This window comes from Coregonus clupeaformis, chromosome 30, assembly GCF_020615455.1.
Source record: "Coregonus clupeaformis isolate EN_2021a chromosome 30, ASM2061545v1, whole genome shotgun sequence".
In the NCBI taxonomy this organism is placed as follows: Eukaryota; Metazoa; Chordata; class Actinopteri; order Salmoniformes; family Salmonidae; genus Coregonus; species Coregonus clupeaformis.
Window position 1 is genome coordinate 33,592,305 of NC_059221.1, and position 14,307 is coordinate 33,606,611.

A 14,307-nucleotide genomic window follows, 5' to 3' on the forward strand; every position below is an offset into this window, starting at 1 on the left:
CTAATTAATTGCATTTTGGAACATTCGCGCTTATAGCCTACTACCGTGTGCGCATTGCTGCGCTTATAATGTGAAGAAATAGCCTAATAGTTTATCATCATTTTAAGCTAAACGTTCTGATCTGTTGCATCAGGCTCATTGCTTTTAAAAGGTTTTTGATGCGAGTGGTTGTATTAATTTGGGATCTATCGCATCCCACAACAGTCCCAGAGTATGTTTGGAATATTTATTTATTGCACAGAATAGGTAAACTTTTATACTATGGGGGATAGTAGATTGACATAGGCTAGTGCTTTGTTGTTCGTTAGGCTTACTCATCTTGTTGGCTGACGAAAGAAAATGTGGACAGTTCTTCTAACATCTTCAATATGTGCCTCGGAATTCGATAAGAAGTACGCGTGCAGTTGCGTCCCCGATGTGTCTGTCTTCACTTGTAGCCTACTTCAGAGCTGAGATGCCTGTGAGAAGAACCTGATCACGTGACGGGCATTAGCTAATAAGAATTGAGGTATCTGAGAGAGCCATGTGAGTGAGAGGTGCTTCGGAGCACGGCAACTGGCAGTCAGGAGAAGGGAATTATAATTATTATATTCAGCCCAAGGACACAACGGCTGGCTGCAAAATACATGAATTTTTTGAGGGGGCATTACGGAGAATATTATCAAGTGCTTGTCAAACTGCGAATGAGAGACTAATGAAGTGTGTGCAGCCTGCGCAAGAAACAAAGCAGAGCACATGCCTTTCATGTGACTTTTTTCAAATCATTATTAGGGTGGCATCATGCAGCCTTAGAAGGTTTTAAAAATTAAAACATATAGCCCAAAGTTTGTATCATAACTAAACTTGTATAAATATCTCTAAATTATGCATTATGCATATAGGAGGACCTGTTTCTTTGTTAACCACTCAACATAAGGACAAGTCAGAGTATGCTATTCTGTTCTTCTGAAATAGACTACATTTTCTTCATATAATGTTTCTTTAGACCTTTCTAAAATAAATAATGGATTTATTGTGATGGTCTAGGCTATATTAAATGGATTTTTCAGACTTTTAAAAATGTTCCAAAGGTCTGCACCAGGAGCTTGTAGGCTATGCGTGGAAGCCAAGAGATGCTAAATGTGTTTATGTTCATTAACGGTCAATTACCGTGAGACCGGCAGTTATTTGCTTGACAATCTCCGGCTGACAAAATTTCATGACAGCCACAGCCCTAGGCCCAGGAACATCAGAGAACATGAGAGAGACTTCAATGGAGCTCTAATAACATGCCTGAGTGTAGGGAGACCTGCTGGTAGCATTACGGATCACACACTCCTGCCTTTTTAACTCAGTACAAGTGCATGTGAGTGTGTATGTATGAGTGTGTGTCTGTGCATGTGTGTGTGAGTGAGTGAGTGAGTGTGGTACTGCACCTTTGCGGATCTCATCTCTGATCTGGGACTCCATCTCCTCCATCTGCAGCAGAGTCTTCTGCCAGTAGCGCTCCGCCCTCCGGCTCTTAGTACAGTACACCACCAGAGCTGAGAGAGAGAGAATGAGAGAGAGAGAGAGAGAGAGAGAGAGAGAGAGAGAGAGAGAGAGAGAGAGAGAGAGAGAGAGAGAGAGAGAGAGAGAGAGAGAGAGAGAGAGAGAGAGAGAGAGAGAGAGAGAGAGAGAGAGAGAGAGAGAGAGAGAGAGAGAGAGAGAGAGAGAGAAGGGGAACGAGGGAAAGTATGAGGGAGAGAAACAGAGAGAAGACATCAGAGTCATTAAATAGATGTCTTTGAAACCATATCATGTTATCACAGGTTGACATGATGTAATGAATCAGGACATACTCCATTTGTAAAAGCTCCATACAGCTTCTGGAAAGAAATGAAAACACACACTTGTCAGAGACACACACACACACATAAAAAAACAGACTAACACAGACATACAACCGCATGAGAACACGCACACACACACACACACACACACACACACACACACACACACACACACACACACACACACACACACACACACACACACACACACACACACTGGGAGCAGTGGGAACAGTGGTGTCTTTGTGCTGTGTAGACAGGGGGAGACCCTGACCCCGGAGATCCTTTTATCTCCCTGACATCTGGAGCATCCGTCGCCAAGGCAGCCAAACATCCATCACCCCCGGCAAAGACACAAGTCCAGACACTTACCCACAGTGCACAGCAGCAGCAGCACACAGCACACCACGATGGACACCACGATGGCCAGCTCACTACCTCCCAGCTGCACCTTGGCTATGATCCTCTGGAAGTTACCCACCTGCACCTAGAGGGGAGGGGTAAAATATAGGGTGAGAGGAGGGAAGAAGGGGGGATGAGGAGAGAGGAAATAGGGGAATGGGAAGAGAAAAGTGTTTAGCAGGCCTGTTTGAACATACCAATGCAAACATATACTCTGAGGTCTTTGAAAGAGAGAACATAAATGCACACAGTCTCACATTGACACACAATCAGAAAAATACACATTTAGACTAATACACACACACACACACACACACACACACACACACACACACACACACACACACTGGAATGTGTGTGATGGTATGAGTCAACCAGTTCAGGGTGATCCAGATGTTACTGGAGGGATGACTTTCACTTCTGCTTTCTGGTTGGCCAATATGGACTCTTAGCCTCTGTCCAATATTCATACCCTGTTATCTAAAACACTTCTGCAACTCAGTTCCTTCCACTTACTAACCCAATTTTCTATCTCAACCTTGTTGCCGAATTCAGTATGTCTGCCTCTAGGTCCTACAACCCCATAACCTTCTATTACTAGAATGAGGAGGGGAACTAGTGGTCTGTCTCTCCGCATGGTCTCTCTCTGGTCTGACTGTTTATTTATCCAAACCATAAAAACAAAGCAAAAAAAGAGTTGAACTGGTGTGGTGGAAAGAAATGCCATTTTGTTCCGTGTTCCTGTTTCGGTTGGGGTGCAGAAAACCCCTACAACACCTCACACACAGCTTCTCATACAGAGGCTCAGCTTCACTTCTGAGCCATGGGAAATAGAGCTAAAAATAGGTACTGGTATGCCGCTGAACAGTCACTGAAGAAATCAAAAGGTTGTTTTAATGCCCCAAAGCTAAGCATTTGCATACCCTTTAAACTGGGGGGACCTAGCAAACAAAGAACACAAATATGCACATTTATCGGTACACACACAAATATATAAATACACACACACACATTCTCAGGAGAGATGAGGGCAGCCCACCCGTTAGTGTTATGACATCTTGTTTGACCCCTGCCCTCTGTGTTTGTCTGCTAATTGCATGTGTTTATTTATGGACATCCTGAGTGTTCTCTCTCTCTCTCTCTCTCTCTCTCCCCCCTCTCTCTCTCTCTCTCTCTCTCTCTCTCTCTCTCTCTCTCTCTCTCTCTCTCTCTCTCTCTCTCTCTCTCTCTCTCTCTCTCTCTGACCATCTGTGAGGGACATAGACTGACAGACAGACAGACAGATAGATAGACTGATAGACAGTCAGACATGGCCATTCTAACTCAGATCAAAGGTCAAATGTTGATGCCTGTTTTTCCCTAATAAACCCTCTCAAATAAGACTGAAATGGGAAACAGAGTGAAGCAGAGTTTGGTTGTGGCTTTATTGAGCCCTTCTATTATAAAGAGACTTCTGACACAAAACCAAAACATGTGGACAAGGCCACTGTCCCAGGGTCCCTTCTGAAAAAGTAGAATTTAAATGAAAGCCCAGGGTGTGGTGTGTGTGTGTCCATGTGCATCCATGCGTGCGAGTGTGTGTGTGTGTATGTGCATGCTTGCGTGCACGTTACCCCCTGCACTGTGCCTGTTACCCCCTGCACTGTGCCTGTTACCCCCTGCACTGTGACTGTTACCCCCTGCACTGTGACTGTTACCCCCTGCACTGTGCCTGTGAGGGTGTGTGATTCAGATGGATAGATAGACAAGAGATGAACAGATTACAGATGAACAGATGACAGATGAACAGATATAAACTCTTAGAATTCAGTTTTAGATTTACTGTTACACCCTGACCCCTCTCAGCTGAATCATTGTGACATAAAGTCGGTATGTAAAACCAAACTGGACACTGATTCAAAATCTTGATAATAAAGCGGTCCAAAGTAGTAGCCTCAGAATATAATGTAGTTGTTCTCACTGTAACAGGCAGTTCTCCCTCACTGGAGCCCAGCGAGCCGTTGATGGTGCAGTGGAACAGCTGGTCGTTATGGAAACTGATGTCACAGGGATAGGAGCCAATCATCACTGAGTATTCCTCTGGCGCCAGCTCCAAATCGCTCGGTCCTTTCTGTGCCAGACCCAAACAAAAACAGCCGCCTGTCAGTCAGAGCACTGGGGACACTATGGTCTGGCTCGGATAGGCACAGCTGACACGCATGGGCACGCACACACACACACACACACACACACACACACAATACACACACACACACACAATACACACACAATACATACACAATACACACACAATACACACACACACACAGTACACACACACACACACACACAATACACACACACACAATACACACACACACAATAAACACACACACACACAATACACACACACACAATACACACACACACTCACACGCACGTGCAGGCCTGTCATTCAGCACTGAGTAGTCCTGTGCCAAACTGTTTCACAACATTTCTCCTCACACACTGGGCGAGAGTTCATCTTAAAGAATCAAACAGTAGACATGGAGAGAACTGACTGAGAGGAGAAGAGAGGAGAGAGGGGAGAGAAGAGGAGAGGAGAGGAGAGGAGAGGAGAGGAGAGGAGAGGAGAGGAGAGGAGAGGAGAGGAGAGGAGAGGAGAGGAGAGGAGAGGAGAGGAGAGGAGAGAGGGGAGAAGAAGAGGAGAGGAGAGGAGGGGAGAAGAGAGGAAAGGAGAGGAGAGGTTGTGTGTTTATCCCAAGTGTGTTTCCTCTCTGTGATTACACCCTCAGGACCCTGTACTGTCCTGTCCCCTCTGCAGGATGCCACCCCCTGGGTCTCTGTCAACAAACACTTCCTTACACACACACACACACACACACACACACATACATACATACATACATACATACATACCACACACATGCACACCTGCATAATGGGAACACAAACGTACACAGGCAGGCACACAAACATACCTTCAAACATGTACACACTCACAGACATACACGGAACAATGAATACCCAAGGCCAAAACAGGATGAAAGCAAACAAAACCCACCCGCATTCCAACAGAGGTCCTTCACATAGGATCTAACCAAACAACAATCTCCATCAAACAAACCCGTTCCACTCCACCCAACATTTTCTCAACCTGGTCCATCCCACTCACATACACACACGGTGACATGTGCCAGTGTTCCTCAAACTAGGTCCACCCAAAGTGGAATCCACCTTCCCAAAGAAAACAGGAAGCAACACTGAATACCCCCCTCCCCTCCTTCACCCAAGTAGACAAGGCTGAGGCTGCCATTCCTGGCACGCGCATGCACGCACACACGCACACGCGCGCGCACACACACACACAAACACACACACACACACAGAGGAGAGAACAAGAGCGAGAGGGGCAGAGAGAGAGACAGAGAGAGGAACTCAGACCGACCAATGTTCAAAGTCCTATTTCTGCAAGTCTCTGCAACTTTGGCTGTCTGTCTCTCTCCCTTCCTGCACCAAGGCCTGTATAGAGCAGCAGCACCAGTAGAGTTACAGCTTTTATGACTGTTAGCATTACAACCCTCAACCCTCCCTCATATATGAGGCAGTAGATATGGGGCAGTAGCATAAGTCAGCAAGAAAACAGACAAGATCCCACACAAACATGGCTAACTGGGTTCTTTGCTTAGAGGTGGTGTTCTTGTCCTGTACTTCCATCTCTGAGGAACAGCCAAGTCTTACATAAACACAAGCCAGGATTCAGAGCTACACATTCTTTGATCTGTTTAAAGAGAGTAAGAATACAAAGCCATTGAGACATGTCTTCCTACTATTCTCAGAGTGCATCCAGATTGACAGGACTGGACAGTTCCTGGAGCAAGTCCACTAATCTCCCTGGTCAACGGGCCTTTTACTTCTCACCTGCTCCACCCTCTCCCATTGGTGTGCTGGGCTGTCACTCACATTGATGATGAGTGTGAGTGGTTCTCCAGGGTGGTGTTTGATCAGCTTCTCCTTGTTGGCGGTGAAGAATTGAGGATCCTCCACGTACTCCAACAGGAAGTGACCTCCGTGAGGCTCCTCCTCTTCCTCCTGGTCTGGGCTGTCAAAGGCGGGGCTATCTCCCGTGTAGAGAACTCCATTCAGCAAGAACTCTACCGTGGCCTGCTGGGATTGGCTGGAGGTGGGGGAGGGGCATGTGATCATGGAGGGAGACCGCACCTTACAGGCCTGAGGAAAGACAATGAGTAGGAGAAGAAAAGCTTCATGGTCTAGAAGTGTACATACTGTGCAGGAGTCCATTCTATTAGTTCACTTCAGTTTTTCAGCTTCTTCTAAGATGTTAGCTACTTCAGGAGTTAGTCTATTCAACCAGAGAGGTTCCCTGTTGTGACTCACAGCCTGTCCGATGCCCTGCACCTCCATAGTGACACTCTGCACCAGGTCAAAACCCTGCCCCGTCACTGTGATGGTCCGACCGCCACTGAAACACACAACAACTTATGGTCAGAGCACACACAACTACACACACACAAATGGTCAGAAATAGGGAACACAGACACAAAGACAACCACTCTGGTTAGAGACAGAGCGCACACACAACCACAGTCAGTGTCAGCATACATGCCAATCAGACACACTGTGCTCTCCCTCATGGGTCTGTCTCACACATGAGGTGTCATTTAAAACACACACAGACACACACACACACACACACACACACACACACACACAGGCCTGGAGAAGCCACAGAGCATCAGGAATACATTAACTCAGTATTTCATCTCTGTGGCTGGGTGGGATACCAGAGAGACCCTCCAAGAGAGGTTCTGTGGTGTAATGGAACTACGAGTTGTATAATTAATGCAATAATATTTTCTACATGATTTTATACTCTTATTTGTCAATAGAACACTGTGGTTTATCTATGAAACACTGGATAAATGGAAACTATGGAATGTTAGATTTATCAATAGAACAGTGCAGAACACTGACTGTTCTTTCTCTGTGTGTGTGTGTACCTGAGGTAGCTCTTCCTGGGTTTGATGTAGCTGATGGTGGGGTTCTTCTCATAGATGTACTGGGTGAGGAGCTCAGAGCTCTGACAGGGAATGTCTTCAAACTCCACACACACTGACACCGCCTCAGTGTGTGTGTGCAGGGCCGCAGGCATGGTGCACCCGATGGTGTCTTTGGTTAGCCTGGAACACGCACACACACACACACACACACACACACACACACACACACACACACACACACACACACACACACACACACACACACACACACACACACACACACACACACACACACACACACACACACACACACACACACACACAGAGTCACAAGGACACAATAATACCACACAATCAGCATAATAAAACCACACACCAAGACAGTTTGCATAACAAATACATCCAAGAACAGCAGCTGAAGAAATAACAATACCGTACGATATAACCAAACAACTCAAGTGGACTGTCTCCTTTAGAATAACACTCAGCATCACAAAGCCTACAGATTCAGCACAGCAACATACAAGTCCAAAGGTGATGACAATGTAATAATTCACACAGTAAGACTCACGTGAGGATGGTGCAGTCCTGGGTGCCGTTGACCTTGACTCTGACCTGAGATCCAGTGTCCAGGTGCTCCCCCCTGATGGTCACCCTGGTTCCCCCGGAACGAGAGCCTTTCCTTGGCTCCATGGACAGCAGCTTGGGGACCTGGGGTGGAGGTGGGACATATGTGTTGTTATACTACTGTACACACCTCCGATGCAGCAGTCTGCTGGCTTTGAGTCATTAGCTAGGTTTCCATCCAATTGGCAACAGATTTACATGTGAATATTCAAAAATATGCATAAAGGAAATATGCACATTTTCCCACCAGTGGTGTGTTCCCACCAAATTGTCAGTGCGTGATGACATAGTGCACACAAAATGTACTTTTTTCATGTACCGAATACAAATCTAAAGTTCAATGTATATCCATTGCATTTTCAACTCTACCATTTTGTCACAAAAACTGTTGCGTTAAATAGCAAATGTTCCTACTCTGGTCTTGGCACATGTGCTCTAGCCAACAGCTAGTTTGGGTAGGCTGTGCAGTAGGCTAGTTTACAGTCAAACGGCAGTCAAGCATCGATCATCATGTCACTAGAATAAGACCGTTGATATTTATTGGAAACGAGCATCAAGCTCATCACCGTACACTTTCATCACCCAGTGAAGTTTATCATAACTTATTTCATCTGTAGACTAATAAACTGCATGGTTTCCCAAGTCGTAGTGGGGGGACCACACACCATATTATCGTGTGACTCTGTGACAGGTTAAAGGACATATTCATAGCCTGTTATACACTAAAAAGTATTAGTAAGTTCATGGTATGTAAGGATCTTAAAATATCTAAGGTTAAAAAGATCAAATCAAATCAAATCACATTTTATTGGTCACATGCGCCGAATACAACAGGTGCAGACATTACAGTGAAATGCTTACTTACAGCCCTTAACCAACAGTGCATTTATTTTAAACAAAAAAAGTAAGAATAAAACAACAACAAAAAAGTGTTGAGAAAAAAAAGAGCAGAAGTAAAATAAAGTGACAGTAGGGAGGCTATATATACAGTAAAATAAAGTGACAGTAGGGAGGCTATATATACAGGGGGGTACCGTTGCATAGTCAATGTGCGGGGGCACCGGCTAGTTGAGGTAGTTGAGGTAATATGTACATGTGGGTAGAGTTAAAGTGACTATGCATAAATACTTAACAGAGTAGCAGCAGCGTAAAAAGGATGGGGTGGGGGGGCAGTGCAAATATTCCGGGTAGCCATGATTAGCTGTTCAGGAGTCTTATGGCTTGGGGGTAGAAGCTGTTGAGAAGTCTTTTGGACCTAGACTTGGCACTCCGGTACCGCTTGCCGTGCGGTAGCAGAGAGAACAGTCTATGACTAGGGTGGCTGGAGTCTTTGACAATTTTGAGGGCCTTCCTCTGACACCGCCTGGTATAGAGGTCCTGGATGGCAGGGAGCTTTGCCCCAGTGATGTACTGGGCCGTACGCACTACCCTCTGTAGTGCCTTGCGGTCAGAGGCCAAGCAGTTGCCATACCAGGCGGTGATGCAACCAGTCAGGATGCTCTCGATGGTGCAGCTGTAGAATTTTCATGCATCCAGTACTAGTTCATAGAGATTGATAAAATTCATAAATGTGTTAAAATCCGTCAAGTGTAAAAGGGTAAATATTGTAAGAGGAATGTGTAAACGTTATATTGACTACTTTACTTTGTGGTGCCTAATTTAAGGGTAAAAGTGTTAATCTGTGATCTACTAAATGCTCTTAATCTATGAGCCTGAGATCGATTGCTCTGGTCTCCACCCAACTTTCTGGGGAAATCGCGGTCTTTTTCCTCATTATACTAAAGTTTTCAGTGAGGAAACAACTGCATCACTCTCGTGATTATTTCTCCCCTTTTTCAGGTACGTTATTGATATAAAACGAGTTAATTTGAATGTAATAACTTGCTAACATGTCAAGAGAGTTTAAGGTATGTGTTAGTAACATCTTGAGTAAGTTAGAGTTAAGTTGAAGAGAGTTATTAGGTGCGTGTGTGAGTGAAATCTGCTTGGTTGCAGCGAAGATTAGCTTCGTACTGAGAGTAGCTGCCATTTTATGCTAATTGTGAATGAACATGTGCGCTGTTAATAATATATTTGGGGTTATTTGTATAATGTGTTTCGAATACTTTGTTGACATGGTTGATAAATGTAGTTATGGGTTACTGAGCTAAAGCTACTTTGTGTTTGACAGTTATATTGAAACATTTGTATATGTTTTAGTGAATTACAGTTTATGCTGTTGTGACTTGAATAAGCTTTGTACCCTACAAAACTCTGGTTCCTGTAGATCTGTTGTTCTGTAAAATGTGGTATTTTTGTAAAAGCATTATACTAAAGTTTTCAGTGAGGAAACAACTGCATCACTCTCGTGATTATTTCTCCCCTTTTTCAGGGGCGTAACAACTCCAAGTTTACTTCGAAATGATGGTTATTATATCAATATTTGCGCATTTCTCGCATAATTAACTTTACCGACACAAAAAGATCCCTCCAAACAAACGATCTGTCGGCATTTATAAAATTGTACCTGAAACGTCCTGTTTCCATCATAGTTGTCGTATGACTTTACTCGCATAACAACTGTGGATGGAAACGTGGTTAATGTGGCACTATAATTGGATAATTAAAATCATCAATGAGTTCTATATAGTCCATACTCTTGGTTGCCTGGGCTCTAGTTAAATAAGTTGCTGACTGTAACATATTTCAAGTTTGATATTTCAAACTTGAGGACACTGAAACCCTGGGAAACTCCAATAGAGTATTGAGTATTGTTTTGTATTGAGGCCTTATGGTCTTGGGTTCATCTCATCCACATATGACAGGTCCCTGGGGCTAGGATATATTTCACTATACAGCCATATAGCAATACAGCAACACACAAACACACACACACATAAAAACACACACACACACACAGGAGTGGAGGCTGCTGAGGGGAGGACGGCTCATAATAAAGGCTGGAACGGAGCACATGGAATGGCATCAAACACATGGAAACCATGTGTTTAATGTATTTGATACCATTCCACTTATTCCACTCCAGCCACTACCATGAGCCCATCCTCCCCAATTAAGGTGCCACCAACCTTCTGTGACACACACACACACGCACACACAAACCTCAAATACTCAAGTATACCTGCACATTGTACATTTACCCTGTATATAGCTTCCTCTCTTATTTCGTATTTCTCGTGTTTTTTTTTCTTATTAGTTCTACTATTTTAATATTGAATACAGCAGTGTTGGGCAGGGCTTGCAAGCTAAGCATTTCACTGTACTGGAGCATGTGACAATATAAAACTTGAAACACACACACACACACATACACACACACAGAGGACAGGTCCCTTGGGCTAATACGAATATCCCTATACAGCTATACAGTATCAGCATTCCGGAGACTTCCGAAGCCTCTCTCCCCCCTGTGAACCCTGCCTCCAGGGAAGACCTCTCATTCTCACTGACAGGATTCCCTTCCTGTGTGTGTGTGAACAAGCAGAGATTTCTATTGTCTATGTGAGTGTATGAGATAGGGTGTGTGTGTGTGTGTGTGTGTGTGTGTGTGTGTGTGTGTGTGTGTGTGTGTGTGTGTGTGTGTGTGTGTGTGTGTGTGTGTGTGTGTGTGTGTGTGTGTGTGTGTGTGTGTGTGTGTGTGTGTGTGTGTGTGTGCGCGTATGTGTGTGCGCGTATGTGTGTGCGCGTGTTCGTGTAAGGTGGAGGCAGATGTTTCCGGCCCGAGGTGCAAAGGAAGGAGGTGCAGAGGAGGCACCCATCCTGTCTCCGTTTGGATCCGAACCGTTATCCCTTTTCCTCAGAATCCCCTTTCTCACACCCTGGAGCATCATCCCAGAAAGTGGTAGGGGACCGCAAGGGGTTCCCACAACCCTAAAAAACATTTGTTGTTTTGCGTGTTCAACACCCTCTCGTCTCCAAGTCTGTTGTTTATCACTGAGATCATGACTCACAGGCAGAAGTCTTTCTTAATAGTGGCTGAAATTACCCAATGTTCCAGTTGAATTAAAAATCAACTCTTTGTCCATTAACAAAAAGAAACAGAGGATTTAGATGTGTATTTCCACAGGCTGTGTAGTCCTAATCCAATGGGAGACTGTGTGGGTTGAGGTCAATCAGCAGAAGAAGCAGCCAGGCTCCTCGGCTTGTAATGAATTCAAAGAGGGGAACATTTCAACAAGCGCCATGTTTGTTTTTGCATGGTAATAGTGCTTAGTTGCAGTTCTGATGAATGTTTGTAGATTCCCACACATTTGCATTCCTGAATATCATAAGAGAAATCTGCTAACATTCAACTGACACATTGGGAACACTTTCCCAGTATGAACAAGGACCAGGGAGTGGGGAGAGATGGAGGGACAGACGAGGGAGAATAAAGAACGGAGAGATTGTGGATTTAACTAGAACGAGACAGATAAAGACTATGAGCAAAGAAATACTGAAAATAAAAAGTAGAAGGACGGAGAAAATGGGAGAAGGTCAGGGAGAAGGAGAGAAAAAAGCAGGAAGGAAGATAGAGAGAAGAAGGAAGAGAGAGAGAGAGAGAGAGAGAGAGAGGGAAGAGAGAGAGAGAGAGAGAGAGAGAGAGAGAGAGAGAGAGAGAGAGAGAGAGAGAGAGAGGGAGAGAGGGAAGTGAGAGAGAGAGAGAGAGAGAGAGAGAGAGAGAGAGAGAGGGAAGAGAGAGAGAGAGAGAGATAGAGAGAGAGAGGGAAGAGAGAGAGAGAGAGAGAGAGAGAGAGAGAGAGAGAGAGAGAGAGAGAGAGAGAGAGAGAGAGAGAGAGAGAGAGAGAGAGAGAGAGAGGGAAGAGAGAGAGAGAGAGAGAGAGAGAGAGGGAAGAGAGAGAGAGAGAGAGGGAAGAGAGAGAGAGAGAGAGAGAGAGAGAGGGAGAGAGGGAAGAGAGAGAGAGAGAGAGAGAGAGGGGGAAGAGAGAGAGAGAGAGAGAAAGAGAGAAAAATTGAGAAAAATTGAGAAAAAGAGAGAGAGGATTGACAACGGGAACACACTCACCAAGTATGAGAAGACCTCTTTGGACACCCCCATTGCATTCTGGTTCACGATAACTCTGACGACATCATTTGTGAGATCAAAGGTCTTCCCAGTAACACACACCAGCCTGTAGATAGAACACAACATTGTGATCACAGTGGACACTCTCAATCGGAACTATCATTAACAATCATCACAAATTCCACTGGGACATCACAGCCTGTTGGCAATTGCCTTTAAGGATGTTTCTGTGGCAACTGTGTGGATTACATATTTTTTTATTTGTCATGAGTTTCAGGGGCATCATGAAACCCAAAATTCTGAGGCGACACAAAGTATGTGAGGATGGCCCGTAAGTTCGAGAATTTTGCAAACACCTGAAACACATTTTTCCTGCAAGCTAGAGCCATAATCATTATTTACATTTTTGTCATTTAGCAGACGCTCTTATCCAGAGCAACTTACAGTTAGTGAGCGCATACATTCTTTTTTATACTGGCCCCCTGTGGGAATCGAACCCACAACCCTGGCGTTGCAAACGCCATGCTCTACTGAGCTACATCCCTGCCGGCCATTCCCTCCCCTACCCTGGACAACGCTGGGCCAATTGTGCGCCGCCCCATGGGTCTCCCAGTCGCGGCCGGCTACGACAGAGCTTAGACCACTGCGCCAGTCGGGTTATGCTTATGCTTATGCAGATTATGCTTAATTCTACGTAATTTTTTAAAACTTTTTTCAGCATATCTAAACATACCTTTTGAGCTGTCTGTATCCTCCTGTGGTATTTAAAAAAAAAGAAAATACATATGCTTCTCTGCATCTCTAACATCTGGGTAAAAGATTGAAAGGAATATGAGTCTTATTCAGTACATTTAGTAATTACTTACTAATTTCTAAGCAGGACAAATCTGAGGGGGCACGTGCCCCTGTGCCCCTGTGCCCCTTATGGGCATGACGCCTCTGATGAATTTCACAACTTTATAACAAAGCTAAACAGACAATAAAATAGAGATCCTTAGAGGTTTTGTAAAAATGACTATGCTCAGTACTGTACAGTGCTGACTAAACCCAGTGGAGTAATAATGTCTATGCTCAGTACTGTACAGTGTTGACTAAACCCAGTGGAGTAATAATGTCTATGCTCAGTACTGTACAGTGCTGACTAAACCCAGTGGAGTAATAATGTCTATGCTCAGTACTGTACAGTGTTGACTAAACCCAGTGGAGTAATAATGTCTATGCTCAGTACTGTACAGTGCTGACTAAACCCAGTGGAGTAATAATGTCTATGCTCAGTACTGTACAGTGCTGACTAAACCCAGTGGAGTAATAATGTCTATGCTCAGTACTGTACAGTGCTGACTAAACCCAGTGGAGTAATAATGTCTATGCTCAGTACTGTACAGTGCTGACTAAACCCAGTGGAGTAATAATGTCTATGCTCAGTACTGTACAGTGCTGACTAAACCCAGTGGAGTAATAA

The 14,307-nt window shown here is 44.6% G+C and overlaps 1 protein-coding gene across 1 annotated transcript in view; it reads right to left on the bottom strand.

The window, feature by feature from the left end:
- Positions 1-14,307, bottom strand: part of LOC121545387 (plexin-D1) — a 117,558-nt gene that overhangs the window by 31,072 nt on the left and 72,179 nt on the right. The window contains exons 14-21 of the mRNA XM_041855861.2: positions 12,846-12,951; positions 7,785-7,924; positions 7,214-7,393; positions 6,591-6,675; positions 6,156-6,422; positions 4,174-4,323; positions 2,184-2,298; positions 1,416-1,523 (exon numbers count right to left, since the gene is read on the bottom strand). Coding sequence (XP_041711795.1) covers positions 1,416-1,523; positions 2,184-2,298; positions 4,174-4,323; positions 6,156-6,422; positions 6,591-6,675; positions 7,214-7,393; positions 7,785-7,924; positions 12,846-12,951 — 1,151 coding nt within the window. The remainder of the gene's footprint in view (positions 1-1,415; positions 1,524-2,183; positions 2,299-4,173; positions 4,324-6,155; positions 6,423-6,590; positions 6,676-7,213; positions 7,394-7,784; positions 7,925-12,845; positions 12,952-14,307) is intronic.